This window comes from Ctenopharyngodon idella, chromosome 3, assembly GCF_019924925.1.
Source record: "Ctenopharyngodon idella isolate HZGC_01 chromosome 3, HZGC01, whole genome shotgun sequence".
Lineage (NCBI taxonomy): Eukaryota > Metazoa > Chordata > Actinopteri > Cypriniformes > Xenocyprididae > Ctenopharyngodon > Ctenopharyngodon idella.
Window position 1 is genome coordinate 36,044,196 of NC_067222.1, and position 18,335 is coordinate 36,062,530.

Here is an 18,335-nt window from a genome sequence, read left to right on the forward strand (position 1 = left end):
CAAAATCTAGTTAAAGCAGAAAATGCATACATCATGAGCTTCAAGCTTATTAGATGATTTAAGTCTGTATATTTTTCAACTTCAGTATTCTTCTGTCCCATATTTCAAAAATACCATATCACCAAAAATTGCAATACCTCTGCAAATTTCTTCACCCTAATTTAATTTAATCCTCCATATAGGCAAGTACTCTGCAAACATGACCTAGTTTCACTCACCAGAGAGAAACTTCCCTTCAGCCTTCTCAAAAAGACTTTATTTACCATCTTTAAATGTCCCACCGCACAAAAAGAGGTAAGCATTCTTTTGAGTTCGGAAAAGATACTTATCTAAATTGAAAAGTACATCGCTTTGTTTTGCTGAGTGCATTATTGGACAACACCTTCTTTTGTGGGACTTGGGCAATGTGAGTGATAATTAGATCCGTCTTTAAAAAAAAAAAAGCTGTTTAGCCTGCACCAACATGAAAAATAGTGTTTACTGAAATTATTGTAATCTTTGCACATTACCCTCACCAAACATGTAATTAAAGGTTTGGAGTGTGAACTGTTTTCTCCTTTGCGATTCAAAGCGATTTGTGGAAGTGAGTGCTTATCACACCAATGACACATTTAGAAAAGCTGCACAGAATTCCCTGACCACATTACCACTAAGATACTAACTTCACTGTTCTAGTACACTTAAAAGAAGCAAGAGTGGAGAAACTGATAATGGGTGTACTCTGCCAGGCTTGTCTTGACTTGCCAAAAGAGCAGCCAAAAAAACATTGTGGTTTTACTTAATTTTATACAAAGTCGTTAGATGCACAAAGTCAACAGGAGGTGGGAATGTGGTTTTCTTTCGAAGTGTTGCACAACAACCAGTCAGTGACACCAACAGATGCTTGTTCCCTGTTAGTGGCACAAAATACACAGCGAGAGAATGGCAACTGTGAGCAAATGTAGAGGATTAAAAAGAATTACACCGCTCTTAGTAAAAGCAACTCTGTAATTGCGCCGCACACGTAACATATTGCTTTGTTTGTAGTGCACGCTTAACTCAAATGAACCCAAGCGCAATAGTCGCGTAAACGCTTATAAAGTAGATTAAAGTCCCTGACTTATGAGGTCATTAAGTGTGAATGCTGAACATTTAAATGAAAAGTAGTAAGATGTTTGTACTCGTAAAATGGACGTGTGTTTAACTCGCTTATTTTATCACCGTTAGCACCAAGGCAACAGAGCAAATACATTAGCCGAGCATGGATGGATGGATGGATGGATGGATAGATAGATAGATAGATAGATAGATAGATAGATAGATAGATAGATAGATAGATAGATAGATAGCGTAGAACTTTTTTTCTTGGAAATGAACACTGATTAAAAGCTCAAAGCTTAGAGCTCAAGACAGCATGGCTGGCCTGTAGCCATCAAGCAGCAGTATTCAGGTGCATGAGCCATGAGCCTTGATCTATCTAGCAGCTTTGGACACCGCAGGATACGCCTTCCTTTCCTGCTCCAGCAGAACCGCCATGGCGCGACAGATGGACAGACACAACAACCCTGTGTGTCAAAACTCGCTGTAGCATTCACTCTAATTCAATTATAAAATTGATTGCCTGGAAGTCAGCCTCCAGCTAACATACGCTTTGGTAAGCACCTTTAAGACTTAAAAGCCTTCCGACGCAAAGCTAAGCAGGTATTTCCAGTGGTCCGGAGTGAAAAACTGTGTGTCTGGAACCAAATATCAGCAATTAAGTTTGTGTCTATACTTTGTTTCTCATCCAGCCTGCCAAACAGGCCCAGAGCCGCCATTTAAACATGTTAAAAGTTCACTGTGTTTATGTAATCGCTATTGACCTTTAATTATATTTATCTTAAAAAGCGCTTTGCAATTGCATAAATTAGTTATTTATGAGCTGAAACGTATGCATTATTCACTGGTCTATTTGCATGACAAATGGATCTCGGAATTAATTGCAATAGTTAATAGTTAATGCAGAGTCAGGTACGGTCAGGCCATTGGTTTCCGAAAATATCCCATTCTTCAAAATTAAAGATGGTGTGTTTTTTTTTTTTTTCCTCAATTTGGAGAGGTGAATAGGTCGTTTTTTTTTAATGATGTGAGCGGTAATGGACTCCTTGTTAAAAGGCTGAAAGGCCATCACAAAGCCTCCCTCAGCATAAATACTCTTAGCAACTTCATTATTTGTTGTGAAAGCCAAATGGCTGCACTGTCAAAATAGATGGACAGTCGCTATTTTCCATGAGTGAATTATGTTTTCAACAGGTAACTAAATTGCGCAAATGAGATTTCAGTTGGAGAAAAGTCAGCGCTTCATAATACGCTGACATTTCCCCCCTCATCTTTAAGACTAAATTAATCCGCCTCATCACAATGAACTGGGCCTCCGTCGCCACTGTCTGCAGCTGCACACGTCATCCCTGCAACACATCGGAGTGTTTCAATATGTCACACATGAAATCTTGAGCTTGATCTTCCTTTTCAGAACAGATTGCTTTCTGTCTACCCACACACTTCTGTCGCCCGCCATCGCAGAGATGGCCGCGCACATCTCCAGACATGAAATGGGGGCTGAGCAAGAGTGCGGCACATAAAAGGATTGACTGACAGTGCTGGTCGCTCAGTGAAAAGCAGGATAAGGGATAAACATGCTGAAGATAGATATCTTCCTTTTCATTTTTCCAGCAAACACAGAACGTCTCTTTCGTTCACACGTCTAGCCAGTCTAGTCCAGGTTTTCCTCTGTTGAATGCGGGTAGTGAGCTAGGAATAATCTGTGTTGACTTATGAGATGCTTTTTGAAAAGGAGACACTTCAAATACTGTTAAAAACACTAGTCGGACTGATTTTTATTACGAGTAACAGATTTAAACTTTTTTTTATTTTTTTTATTTTGCTATCTAAAATCTCAAAACTTAAAATGTTTTTATCATGCCTCAAACATTTATTTTTATCTTATTTTAATCCTCTTAAAATATGATATAATAAAAATACATATTATTTTACAACAATGTTTACAACTGTGCCTCCCTTCCACCTAATAAAGTTAGTGATTTCTGAAGGATCATGTGACACTGAAGACTGGAGTAATGATGCTGAAAATTCAGCTTTGATCACAGGAATAAATTAGAGTTTAAAATATATTCGAATAGAAAAATGTTATTTTAAATTGTAATAATATTTCACAATATACTATATTTTTGAACAAATAAATGTAGCCTTGTTGAGCACCTTTCAAAACAATATATGGAAAATGAACATTCACGTATATATTCATGTTTATAAAATGGTTAGTTCCTGTCCTTGATTCTGATTGGTCAATAGCTGTGTTTTATTCAAGATAAAACACGGCTATGACCGCTTCACCCAACGGTTCTGAGTATCGCTATACAACACCCAACCACTCTTAGCAACGTAAACTGTATGTTGATATTGTTCATTGAAGCTTACTGTATTATGTAGAAGAGTGTTGTGAGAAAGAGATCGAGTGAGTGAGTTTATTACCTGCATTCAGATTTAGCATTTTCCTTCAGGTCAGTCTTATGTTCATAAAAAAAAAATCTGTTTAAATGGCCGCTGCAAAATCTTGTCCTTTTAACAGGTTTTTCCCGTGACTGACAGCGCTAGTCAAAACATTTGTCAGCTGCGTCTTGTTCCGTGTTCACAACAATTCAGTCTTTTCAATATAAAAGTCTTCACTACTGACTGACACACTCATAAAGACAGTCTTTGCCGCCATCTAATGGCGTAATAATGTAACTTCTGTTGCTGCTCACGGTCAGGGACTATTTTTTTCCGGCGGAAGGAAGGCTTTTAGTGATTTTACTTTATGAAAGTTGCATTGATAGATATTTTTTGGCTTTAATATTTGTATTGTGTGGTAACCATTTTATAAAAGCAATAAGGATCTCGAGGCTAGTGCTGTATCGTGAATAAGTCACGGCTGAAGGGGTTGTAGGCACTCCACTTTGCATCGTGCCTAACAATGCCCTTCAGCCGTGACGTATTCACGATACAGCACAGCTTCTCGTACCTTATTGCTTACTTATAAAGTGTGTTTTAAAAGTTTAATTTCGAAAAGTCTAAAGGACAAAAACATGGCAATTTACATGGCTTCTCTATAATAAAACATATGCATTGAGATGGTAAAACAACTTTTGGGCCAATTACTCCATGAAAACTCAGAGATGACGAATCGAACAGGAATTAAATTACCACATGGCCGTGGTGTTTGTCAGAAAACAGTAGGTAATTTGTCCATGAATTTCTCCTGGGTGGTGAGAGAGAGAGAGAGAGAAAAAAAACACTGACATTTCTCATTCACAAGGCAATAAAATCGCAGACTAGCACCTATTAATGCTGAAATTGCATCATGACAACATGTAAAACAATTACTATCCAAATAGGTATATAGAGAGTCATTCCAGTTACAATGCCAACCACTATCCTTCGCTATATGAAAGCATTATGGGATCATGGGACAATCCTTTCCATATTTCAGTCCAATAAAAAACAGTTTCACAACGGTAACATTTCGAGCACGCAGGCTCTTCATATTTCAGTCCAATCAATCATAATAATTTAGTGGTGGCATTTCTTCTCTATTTCTATGTGCAATCCAACAACTTCTCTGGAATAGCCTGTGAAAAGGCAATTATCTATCATCCGTGATTCGGCTCGATACCGGTCCTGATTAATGTGTAATTGGAGTCAATGATAATTCTTTAGCAACATTTAATCACACTTCAGCTCCAACAGAGCTGCCAGTAAGCAGACATACACAAATTGCTCTCAAATACACAAACCTTTTCTGCTTGTGAGCAGTCCAAACTTTTCTTTATTGGCATCTAACAAGCTTCCTATCGGGCAGACATCTGATGTGGGTGTGAGGGAAGCCTCTTCATTCACATTTTCATTACGTTTTCCTTATCTGCTACTTGCATCTCCTTTCTTTGTGTTTACTGAAAGAAGCGTGACAGCATCTCTCCAGACTGCTGGGTTTCACTGTAGCGTCTGCAGGATGAGTGCTATATGTGCTCACTTCAGATTTGAGGTTGGGTGCCTGTGTCCCCTTCCTCCGGCTGCATTATTTCACTGTCAGAGGTGTGAAAGCAGAGAGGAGGGCACACAGCTCCTCTGAGCTCAGACTCCTTTTATGGTTTATTGTCACTCAGCGGCATCCTGCCACCACTGCGTCTGAGACCTGTGTAACTCTACCAGCCACTTTCAGCAGACGCCACCGGCCTGAGAGATGCTTTAATCAAAAACAACTTTAAAATGGCCTCTGACAGTGTTCCTATAGGTGACTCAGGCCCTGTTTACACCTGGTATTAAGATGTGTTTTGGTCGATTGGATCACAAGTAGACGAGGCAGACACATATCCATTTACGCCTGGTGTTTTAATCCATCTCTTTTGTCCACTTTTGACCACTTCTGTCCTTATTTCCTGTCCTGAGGGGAGTGTCTATGGGTTGGGTAAATGTATGTTTTCTTTTTTTTCATCTTTTGATAAAACAAATTAAGTTCACGCAAAATACATATGAACATGACCGGAGACGATGGAAAAACACATGGAGAGCAGCAGAAAGAACGTTGAGAGAACATTGTGTTCAGACCGTTTTTAATCTTAAAAAAAACTTGGGTCTTCAGTCGACAGTTTAAATCCCGTCTGGCTAGTGCACTACCCCATAATGTCTTTTTGTGGTTGTTCGAACTAGGGATGGGCTATATACCAGTAAAAATTCTCTTATCGTTTGCGATATACTGGTAAAAATTCTCCCCATGATAAGAATTTGTCTTCCTGCGATAATAACGATAAAGCCTAGTTGATGACGTATTTCTGTTTGCGACCAATTCACAGCTCACATGCAGAGCGAAAACAGCTATGGCGGAAGGCAGACGTGAAGCTGAGGTGGAGTTCACTAAACAAGGAGCTACCTCTTCAATCTGGAACTGGTACACACAGATACATTTTCACTCGCCGAACACTCTGACTGAGTGCTTGAGAGTTTCGCTCTCCATGAAGCGATCCATAAAGCTCACTATTTCAGTTCATCTCAATGAATGCACAGTGTATTTGACGCACAGTAAACACTCAAGTGAGCCGCCCCACTCGGAGTTCATTTGGAATTATTCAGTCTTTAAGAACAAGCAGAAACTAATGCGCAAACGGCGCTCACCTATTACGGTCCCTGTTTTGATTTCAGCAAATCAGTTCACAGCGAACACAGACAACGTGATTAATATCCATGAACCCAGCAGGTCATCAATCCTTAGTGCGGTTTATATTTTTATTAGTTGTAGAAATTGTACTAGTATTATTATCTTATCAGTATTATTTAGTGTTTTTACAGAAGCATTGAATGACCAACAATGTCTTAAGCACCACCACCAGTCCTAAGTTCAGTTAAGATGACAAATATGCATTCATACGTTTTCATTCATACATGGTTACCAAGTTTTAGTTCTGATTACTTAAGTTCTATCATTAAATAATGCTTGATTATTTGCACTCTCTTGTAATTTTGTTATTTTTGCTGTTTGCACCATGAGAGTATGAATAAATACAGAATCTGTTTTTTAGGTCATTGACGAATAAGGTTTTTAAAAGTGTAAAAAAACATAATGGAGACATAATTAATTTTGAGTTTTATTAAGTGTTAACAATGAGATTATGTGGTTTTTATAATCAGTTAACACTGCTTTTGTAATTTTTTACAAGATGGACAAAATTTGTCACCAAAAAAGTCGTTTGGTTTAACCAAAATTTCAGTTTTACCGAATGACACTTTTGGTTATACCGAATGACGATATTTTCAACAGGCTGATAGAAGTTTTTAAATTATTACAACATTTTCCATGTTTTATAGCGGTTGTACCAAATGACCTGATGTTTCAGGACATGCGTATGAGCAAGTGAAAACATAAATTTTTCAAATAGAGAGTTAGTTTGCTTCATGATCATGTGGTCTGAATGATGTCACATCCTGTCACATGATATTGACCGCATGACTTGATCCAAAATGGTCCCTTTATATTGGTTACTCTGAATGAAATCAATGAAATTGTTGTTTCTCATAACAAAGCAACGACTTCTACACATAATATTAACACCATTTTGCACTTTGTTTATATATGATGTTATAAAATCATGCCAGAATAAAAAAATATATTCATTTATTACATTTTAAGATATTTTAATCACAAATGAAATGGCTGTATTGTCCTTTGGACGGTTAAACCGAATGACCTTTTGGCACTTCAAAATCTTTAAAATACCTTTATATGTAGCAAAATATAATTAAAACCTTTTGGATTCAATAAAAGAGATCTAGTTGTACTACCTTACATACTTTGGATGTCATATCTTTGTTTTTTATTATTATTAAGGCCTTTGGACAGAAGAAAAGTATATCTGCAACTTTTCCATTTCTGCAAGGGCTGGTGTTTCAGTTTTTACTTTTTTTTAAAAAAATTTTTATTCTTTTATGTAATTGGTATATTATATGAGCCTATTTGATGATGGGTTACTTTAGATACGTTTTACTTTAGATCAATGTTTGTGTTTCTGAGGCTCTCAAGACTGCATACAGCAATCACTTGTAGCCAAAAACAGTGGTGAATGGTACTATATTTATGTCGTCATTGATATCGTTATCACAATATATACCAGAAGATACTGTGATGTAGTTTTAAGTCCAAAGTGTACCCTACTCGTGAAAAGTGCCTGGACTGGATTTTCTGTGTCTCTGCTTTAGCATTTATTTATTTAAGAATGAAGGAGGGAGTGGATGAAGACAAATGTGGGCAGAGGCCTTGGGCTAGAACAGGCTCACCCCACAGATGCCCCAATTGACTGATGATGGTTCTCAATAATTAACTTCATAAAAGGGCCCTACCAGCCAGCAGGTGTATTAAAACCAGGCCACATAAACGGCCTTTATCGAATTAGCCAAGCCTACGTCATTTTTCATTTGACTCCTCAGAGCCAAACCACATTGATTCAAAATAGACGTGTTCATTCGGCAAGGATACGAGGAAAGGGCAGCGACTCAAACCCTCCTGTGAGTGACAGGGCAAAGACATATTTCTCAATCTTGTCATCCCCTCCTGATTACATTTGTCTAACACATCATTTACTACCTGTGGGGAGGAGTACAAGGAACAATGACAAACAGCTGAATAAAAAGAAGGAAAAAAGCTAGCTAACATGATTTGAAATAACAGCAAATCACAAACACATTACCAGCACAATTCAGCTCAGAACAAATCTGACATCTCATTCTTTTCAGAAGAGCATATTCCTGGAATTCAGATCCCAAAAAGCTTGAAAATGGCTTCCTTAGAGTTTTTAAGTTTTGCTAAAGCCCTTTTAAAGCAAATCAGCCCACTCAGCAGCTTTGTAATGCTATTTTCTAGTCATGCTACTACAGCTCCAATCTACTTGAATGAAGAAAGACTGAAACTGCCCAAAATAGCTCAAGTTTCAACAACATTTCAAATCACCAATAAGATCTGACAAAAATGTATTGCTCATATCAGGACAAAAAATGAAAAAAATATTAATTAAATAAATACAAAAAAATATATTACAAGTATATTAAGATTATATTCATTCTAATAAAAAATAATAACATTAACAATAATAATAATAATAATAATACATTATTGTTATTCTTATTCCTACCAAGCTCATGTTTTAATATCAAATCACCTAAAATCAGACAAAAATAATTGTTATTAATTAGCTCATATCAAGGTAAAAATGTAAACATATAATTCGAACAATTAAATAAATACAAAATGTTATGTAGTATAATAATATTATATTCATTCTAATTCTCAATTCTATTAATAACAATGTTAATAATAATAAACTATTCCTATCATAATTATCAAATCCCCAAAGATCCCACAAAAATGCTTCATTGATTAGCTTATAGGGTTAAAAAAAAAAAAAAAAAATGTAAATAAATAATGGAAAATGTTAAATAAAAAAAATATAGTATAATAATAATAAAAAAAAAATTCAATGATAATAATAATAATAATTTTATTATTATTATTAGAATGAATCTAATCTTCTTATTTTTATCATAATTCTTTGCCAAGCTCATATATTAATGTCAAATCAACTAAGATCTAACCATTTTTTTTAATTAATTAGTTTATGTCAGGAAAAAGAAAATTCAATAAATATAAAAGTATTATTATTAATATTATTATTGTTGTTGTTGTTGTTGTCATTATTATTTTTTTTAAATGCCCATTTTGCTCAAAATGTAATGAACTAAATCTGTATTTTTCAAAAGTTCTGTCAGGGTTATGTTAGGTTTCACTGTGTTTTGGTTTCGTTTTCATTATTCTTCTTCCCTGTTCCTGATTGGCCAGAGTTCTCATTCATTGTTAGTTGCTATGGTTTCTAATTAGTACACACCTGTTTCTTGTCTCTTTGATTAACACTCTTCTATGTATATAAGCCCTCTGTTTCTTCTGTTCAGTGTTCCAAGGTAAAGTTATGTTAGAAATGTTAGTACTCTGTGATAATAAAGTATATTGAGTTTCTTGTTAACGCTGCGTCACGCATATCTTGTCGTTTGGATTTAGTAATGCTCAATTATAAATTATAAGTTCTGAGACAAGCAACTTTTTCAAAGAAGTAAACAATCAGTTTTACTCATCTAAAGTACAAGTACTTTGAAAAGCCTGTGGCAAGTGTAATTTGGTGCACTAAATCTGCCAAAACATTCAGGAGTTGTTAAGTCCCTTGACAAAAAGAGATTTACATATGGTGGAGCAGAACCACAGCACATGTCTGCTATCACCGTCATCTCACAAACACCACAGCCCTGTTGCTTGTACAGAGGAAAGTAATCGCCTTCCTGTGAGCACTTCCTTTATTGTCTGGTTTCTTGCTGGTGGTACTCGGGACAGGATGATTCTAGCGTGGAAGCCGTTTTATGTGCCGAGCGATGGGAGCCTGAATAGCTCGTAATGGGTGGAAACATCAAAGATCTCAAATAATGAATGATGAAAAATTCAGCAAGGTAGAGGAGGATGCAAGGACAAAGCGATGAGAGGTAGACGCAATATCTTATTTCCAACCTGCTACTTTCATCTGCAGTGGCAACAGAAAGCACTTCTCACCAATAGGGTAATTATCGCCATCATGAAAGTTTCATGCTGTCTAAAGGGGAAGCCAGTGTGGAACAATAAGAGTGACTTTCAAAGGCCCGTGCTTCGCTGTCCTCCCCTGCTTCGGCATTCACCTCTGGACCTCTATGCTTTAACAACTTTCTGCCTTTGTGTGGCTCACAGAGAAGAAAAGAAGACCAAAAAAACTAAGGGAGATGGGGAAGGAGAAGCCGTAACCACACAGAAGAGGAGTTAAAAAAAATAACTGTGGACCATTTGGATTGCGGCACAGTTATCCTTCAGAACGCGGCTGCGATAGAAATCACACAGAGAAGCATCGCCCATCCACATGGCCACTTATTTCATGCTACATTAACAGACCAAAGGGACATTTCTGAGGCTGAGGAAAAACTGAAACTATAGAAAACACAGAGCTTAAGAAACAATAATGCTGAAATACTGCACAGCAACATGTGATGAAGTTACTAAAAATCCCTTTTCTTTAAGAAATATTCAATGGGCTATCAAACAGAGAGTTGGATTAATATATTGAATACATAGCTCAACAACTCATAAGCTGATTGCAAGAAAACAAAGATCTGCAGGGCAAATGAAATGAGCATTTGCAATGAAGCCGTACTGGAATAAATATGACCGCCCGAAGCTGCTTTCACTGAGTGGTGCCTCTGCTTTCTACATCTTATTTTCACACCGGAATTCAAAATGGACAGCTTGTGAATGAATGAAAAGTTGCTGTGGCCACAAAACGTATTTGGACACTCAAGCCACACACGTAAAGATGCACGAATGTGATTGCACTGGATACGAAATATCAAATCAGGCAGCATTTATTTGAAAGAGACACGGCACCATATCACTTTCCGAGCAAAACATTCCACAAAAAGAAGTTTGTTAGGTTTCAAATGATAAAACAACAGAAATATTGTTCAAAATGTTGTGCTATTCAGACTTGAGGTGTGGCTTACACAGTAGGCTTTGAGAATTGAGATTACTTCAGACCTCGCAACAAATATGATGACATATAATAAATAATAACAAATTCTACATGTTTAAATTCACTGCTGTTCAAAAGTTTGTGGTTAGAAAAAAACAGTAATATTGTGGAATATTATTATGATTTTTTGTAAACGTTGAAAATGTAATTTATTCCTCTGATGCAAAGCTGAATTGTCAGCATCATTACTCCAGTCTTCAGTGTCACATGATCCTTCAGAAATCATTCTAATATGATGATTTGCTGTTCAAGAAACATTTCTTATTGTTTTCAACACTTTCCTAGCTGAAAACAACTGTGCTGCTTAATATTAATTTTAAGAATTAATGTAGTCTTTTTTTTTTTAAATGTTTTGTTTGTTAACATTAGTTAATGCATTAGCTAACATAAACTAACAATGTACAATACATTTTTACTGCATTTATTAACCTTAATGTTAATGATTAAAATGTTAATGTTCATGTTAGTTCACAGTGCATTACCTAACGTTAACAAGATTTTAATAATGCATTAGTTAATTTTGAAATTAACATATTTAACTGAGGTATTTTTAGAAGTATTTTTCATTGTTAGATAATGTTAACTAATGTAGTTAGTTGAATAATGTTAACAGATGAAACCTTATTGTAAAGTATTACCCAAATATCTAACTATCCCCAAACTTTTGAAAGGTACTGTATATTATCTGCTCTATACCACCACAGCAATGCAAACCATGTGTAGGGTTTAGATCCTCTATGTGTCAATTATGCACATACACAGGTCAGAGTTCACCAGCTAGAACTTTGGTACACAGTTAAACACAGAACATCTATGGATATGCTTTCATTTCCATTCACCTCCCACATTTGATCATGCATATGAATGAAGGTGAATGAAGAGCAAAGTCTAGTGAGACAGCACCTTGAGTTATGCATGTCCATTGGTAATGTGAAGGACTTACATTTAGTGAAAATCACATTGGTTACAAGTGATTACAAAAATCAGATTCAGATTGGTTTGATATTTTGTACCTCATACAATAAAAACATTTCACAAGTTCACATTGACATAAAATTAAATACAGTAAAAGTTATGCATATTTGGCGAGCTGTGCGGGGGAAGGGCTCCAAGCTCGGAATTTTGGCCCAAACCCAGAGTACTCCCCCCGGATGTGGTAAAAATAGATAGAACTAGAAGTGAGGAGATGGGGTGGAGGAGGGATGCTGATAAACTGTCAAACAAACAGAGGTAGGTCTGCTGTATTTATACCTCTTGTCGTTGGTTGAGTTAATTAACTGAATGTTCTCCACTTGTGCTAATTAGGTTAATTATCTGAACCTGCTCCTCCTGAACTTTGTTAAAGGGTTAGTTCACCCAAAAATGAAATTTCTGTCATTAATTACTCACCCTCATGTCGTTCCACACCCGTAAGACCTTCGTTCATCTTCAGAACACAAATTAAGATATTTTTGATAAAATCCGATGGCTCAGTGAGGCCTCCGTTGACTGCAAGATAATTAACACTTTCAGTGCCCAGAAAGCTACTAAAGACATATTTAAACAGTTCATGTGACTACCTTAATGTTATGAAACGATGACAATACTTTTTGTGCACCAAAAAAACAAAATAACGACTTCAACAATATCTAGTGATGGGCGATTTTAAAATACTGCTTCATGAAGCTTCAAAGCTTTACAGATCTTTTGTTTCGAATCAGTGGTTCGGAGCATGTATCAAACTGCCAAAGTCATGTGATTTCAGTAAACGAGGCTTCGTTACATCATAAGTGTTTCGAAATTTTAATGGTTCACGTGACTTTGGCAGTTTGATACACGCTCCGAACCACTGATTCGAAACAAAAGATTCGTAAAGCTCCGAAGCTTCATGAAGCAGTGCTTTGAAATCGGCCATCACTAGATATTGTTGAATAAAGTCGTTATTTTGTTTTTTTGGCACACAAAAAGTATTCTCGTCGCTTCATAACATTAAGGTTGAAACACTGTAGTCACATGAACTGTTTTAAATATGTCTTTAGTAGTTTTCTGGACATTGAAAGTGTTAATTATCTTGCTGTCAATGGAGGCCTCTCTGAGCCATCGGATTTTATCAAAAATATCTTAATTTGTGTTCTGAAGATGAACGAAGGCCTTACGGTGTAGAACGACATGAGGGTGAGTAATTAATGAAGGAAATTTCATTTTTGGGTGAACTAGCCCTTTAATAAAATCATTTAGACATTTTTTTACTTTTAAGTGTGACTTAACTGACCTTATACTACTTTTACTTATACTACTATAATACTTTCATAGCCCACTGTACATTTTGGTGTTCTACATCATCTACATCATTTTGATTAATCAAAACATCTGATGGTACAGGGAGCAGCAGTTATGACAGAAATAGTCTGATTAAGCTAGCTGACTTCTCAGAATCTCTAGAGCAGAATGTCAGAAAGGTTGTCCATGCTTGTATCATTATTATTATTATTAATGTAACAATCTTGTTATTTTGGGAACCTCTTGACTTAGAAATTGCCAGTGGTCAAAGTTTTGACAAGTGCATCTAAACAAAGAACTCCTCCACTTATTCTAAAGAGCATTAGTCTTCTACAAAGCAGCATTTATCAGTTCTGTGATGGAAACATCTTATGAGACTCACAAATAGATTTATGCTGCGGCATGTTCATCCATGTTAATATTGAGTCAGGGCCGTAGATCACAGCACATAGATAAACTTTGATCCTACAAGGGCAGTTAATGTAATGACCATGCCAGTCAAGTGCTTATGAAGTACAGCCCAATTTCCCAAAGTCCATCCTGGGGATTTTGCCCAGTAACACATAGTGCCAGTTTAAATGGCTAAGCTGATTGCATTGCTTCAGCCGCTGCCACAGAACAATTAAGGATGTGACATCACATCCAATAGTGCGCTAATGGGCTTGGCTGGATATATGATTGCTTGATATTACTCTATCGTCCTCAGGGCTGGGTGAGCTTCTGGGTTCGAGTCTGGATGCCGTAGACACCAGCTGGGCTGCGTATAGGGTCAAAGCAGTAGCGCTGTCTGGGAAGATCGCCAGAATCCCAAAGGTACAGATTCCCTCGGCTGCATATATGCGGCAGTGAACATTGTCAGCAGTGGCATATTGATTTTATGTATGCACCCTGCTTTCTGTCATGATGCAATATTCTGTCAAAGCACTGGCAGGAGAGCACCGGTCCAATTATTGAGCTGGCATGTTGCCAAGCCGCCTTAACTACATCTACGAAGAGCCCATATATCCACCTTCTAACATGCCTTTCAACCAAATACACAATTTTACTTCAGAACAGCACAGGTTATGTGCACAAAACTACATGTGTTTTCTTGATTTCCTTGTTACCGGTTCCTCACTGTTCACTTTGTCACTTTAAAGCAAATCAGTTCACTCAGCGGTCATTGCCGTTATGTCCCTGCAGCAATTTCCAGACATACAATTACACTTGAGTGGGAAAGTACTGAAATTTATGTAATTGTTTCTTGAAATTACTTTGAACAAAATCCAATAACAATGGTGTCATAAATTGTGCTTCTTAAAGGGTTAGTTCACCCAAAAATGAAAATTCTATCATCATTTACTCACCCTCATGTTGTTCCAAACCAATTAGGCTTTCGTTCATTTTCAAAACACAAATATGGGGGAAAAAAATACTTTGGAGATCAATGGGCCCATCAACTGTTTGGTTACCAACATTCTTCAAAATATCTTCTTTTGTGTTCAACAGAAGAAAGAAATTCATAAAGGTTTGGAACAACTTGAGGGTGAGTAAATGATGACAGAATTTTCAATTTTGGGTGAAGTTATGAACTATCCCTTTATGCCCAAGTAAAAAAAAAACTATATCCTTACAATTAATGTGGAAATCATTATAAATTTTTTCAGGATTATTTGATGAATACACTGTTCAAAAGAACAGCATTTATTTGAAATAAAAATCCTTTGTAACCACGGTTTGAAATTAAATTTTTCATTTATCAGCCAATTTGGCTACTAGATTTTTAAGACACCAGCCATTCAGAACTTCTACTAGCTTAAAAAAAAAAAAAAAAAAAAAAAAAATTATATATATATATATATATATATATATATATATATATGTATAAACCCACAGCTTAGATTGAAATATATTTATTATTACATCTGATTCTGAATCATTGTATTGCTTTCAGCTTTATGACAGTCAATCACTGTTTGTGAATTCCATTCAAATAAAATAAAATGGGAATAAAAACAAAATTGTCTGTGACTTCTCTTATAATTGAGAGTGAGCCATGGGTTTACCTGTAGGTAGCAATAAAGACTCTGGGGGCTTTTTGCCCAAAGGTCTTAGACATGCAACATTTATGAAAATGGGTTGGAAAAAGTGGCCTGGGTCCTTAATGGGCATGATGAACTGTTCATGACAGATTAGCATTTATACAACAAATGCAATTTGGTCACATGCTTTTCTGACTAGACATGAGTGATTAGATCACATATGGTGATTGGTTGTCCACATGTGATGGATATTAATTCCAGGTGTAAATGGGATCACAGAACCACAACCACAGTTCTGCAGCTCACTTTTGAGTGTTTTTATTGAAAATAAAACTGCCTGAACATCATTCTAACAAATCAATTCAAGCCCGAAGACAAATGGAACAAATGCAAGTCATTACTACCCCAGGTCTATTTCTAAATTTACCTGCGTTAGCCTGTTTACTTTTCAATTACACCTTCTGCCGAAATCAAATGCAATTCTCAAATGGGCCCATCGCTGTATGTGCGGAGTGAAAGGTGAGTCATTAGATGTGTCTCAGTGGTGGAGTTTTTATTTGGGTCTCGTCGGAATGAAAGACACTTGACTGATAACGGCGAAACGGATCAGCCTCGTCGATCTCAGCCTGGGTGAGCTGCTAATTAGAAAAAGGCAATGAAGAACTACCGTAGCAAGATTAAAGAAGGGCCGGGAACAGGCATTAATTGCACTTCTGTGACAAGGCAGTGGGAGAAAAACACTCAAAGAAAGCTGTGCACAGTATCCACGTCTTCTGCATCACTGGCTGAAGTGTCTCTCTGTTTTCCCCAACATTTTCCAGTGTGGGCTGCCGTAAATGGAGGCCCAGAGGGATTAAGCTTGAACAGTGAAGGTAATTACATCTCTTACAACACACCACGTAAACCCAAAGCCATAGGGACCTGTGCTGGGTCACCCAGAACTTTCCTAATGAACAGGCTTTCAGGTTTAAAGATTAGACAAGCAATTACGCTCTACTTACACTCTGTTGCTGGGAATGATCTTGTAGCCGTCCCTGAACCATGTCACCTGTGGCCGCGGGAAGCAACTGACCACTGGGGAGTTGAGGATGGCGGCCCGGCCCTGCGTCACCGTCTTTCTTTGGTCATTGTCGATAAAGTCGCCCATATCTGCGAAGAAAAAAAGTCAGGGATGTTATTACAACCATGGGAGAACGTTTTACCCACCCAAAAAGCAACCCTGATGATACATTCAGGACAACAGAGGCTTTTGGTACAAACTGTAGAGGTGTTAAATCAGAAACATTTCTTCAAACATTTATTCATAGCGCACAGCATAGCAAGATTGCATCACCATGCAGAACAAAAGAACATCTAGCACATTGTGCTTTGAATTTGGTGACATAATTCCAGCGGTGCAGTTTTCACATTGATTTAAAGTGTAAAACAACTGCAGTCATTCAATGGTATTTCTAAACTGGCTAACATACACTGACTCTGCAAATCACTTACTGTCAAACTACTGTTTGAACGTTGCATCACCTAATTAATATTCACAAACCAAAGCCGCTTTTCCACCGAAATTACCCGGAACAATTTGTCCCAAGAACTTTTTCCCCCAGACCTGTTGCTGTCTGCATTTCCATCACAATCTAAAGTACCGTGAAGATTAGGTCCGGCGACGTAGGACTGCATGTGACTTTCCAGTTCCCGCTGGATTTCGTCCTCCGCATTTAAGCTTAATAAAGCCTGAAACTCATTGTCGGTCCATCTGTCATATTTTTTAGACTCCATTGTTGATTTGAATAGCAAACAACTCTTACTGCACGCACCGCAATAGAATTTTAAAAATGGTGGTTGAAATAAAATGCTTCATGGAGTCAACCAATCAAAATGCTGCATGAACTCAACCAATCAGCATGTTCAGCGCACAAATCCCACGCCTGAAAGTCCCCAAACTTTGAAAAAGTACTACCTAGTGAGCATGGACTTTCTGAGGGAGAAATTTTTACCCAGAACTTCCTGGTTCCTGAGGTCGAAACACACCAAGTACCACCCCAAAGTCCCTAGTTCCTGGGGAAAGTTCATGCGGTGGAAACGCGGCTCAAAATTATGTTTTTATAATTGGTCCCCTCACACCTCTGAGATTGTTCATACAACTCTGTTGGGAATTGTTTCTTAAATTATACACATTATTTGTGCATTGCTATGGTTATGTGACATAAACAAATGGATCGAACCAGATGGCCACCAAAGAAACTGACTAGCTTTAAAAGGACTTTGCAGAAATAATAAACTTCACTAAATAACAAGCAAATATGATCTTAAATGAATGATTTCTCATTTAATCACTGTGATAACTCCATCCTGGCCGAATGTTTCTCTGAGTGAAAATGTTGGAAGCATCTGTAACAGTCAGTCTGGGTCACTGTGAACCTTTAAAGCATGTTATAAACGCTACAGTAAAGGTTCAACACCTAGTCGGCTTTTCTACCACAGCACCTTCCTCTTTCAGTGTAAATGCTGCCTTATTCAAAGCATAACTGGGAACCTGTAAATAGTATCACTTAGGTCTTCACATGAGAGTGCAAGAAAGAGGATTTTTTTTTTTTCATGCATTTACAAAGAAGTTTTCAAGCTTCAAAAAGTATGCAAAAGCACCATAAATGTATCATATACATTACAGTATGTATGTATGGAGAGGAGCTCTAGTGAATTGTTTTGATGTCTATATATACTACCATTCAATAGTTTTTGCATTAATGCAATGATCAAAAAGTGACAGTAAAGAATGTTACAAACGATTTCCATTTCAAATAAGTGAAATGTTTACCACGGTTTCCACAAAAATATCTGTATTCAACACTGATAATAATAAACGTTTTTTGAGCAGCAAATCAGCATATTAGAATGATTTCTG

At 36.9% G+C, this 18,335-nt stretch overlaps 1 protein-coding gene across 6 annotated transcripts in view; it reads right to left on the minus strand.

Moving 5' to 3' along the window:
• The window catches only part of sdk1a (sidekick cell adhesion molecule 1a), a 331,621-nt gene that overhangs the window by 173,857 nt on the left and 139,429 nt on the right, over positions 1-18,335 (minus strand). For all 6 annotated transcript variants that reach the window (XM_051886569.1, XM_051886567.1, XM_051886566.1 and 3 more), the window contains exon 4: positions 16,438-16,585. In XM_051886569.1, coding sequence (XP_051742529.1) covers positions 16,438-16,585 — 148 coding nt within the window. The remainder of the gene's footprint in view (positions 1-16,437; positions 16,586-18,335) is intronic.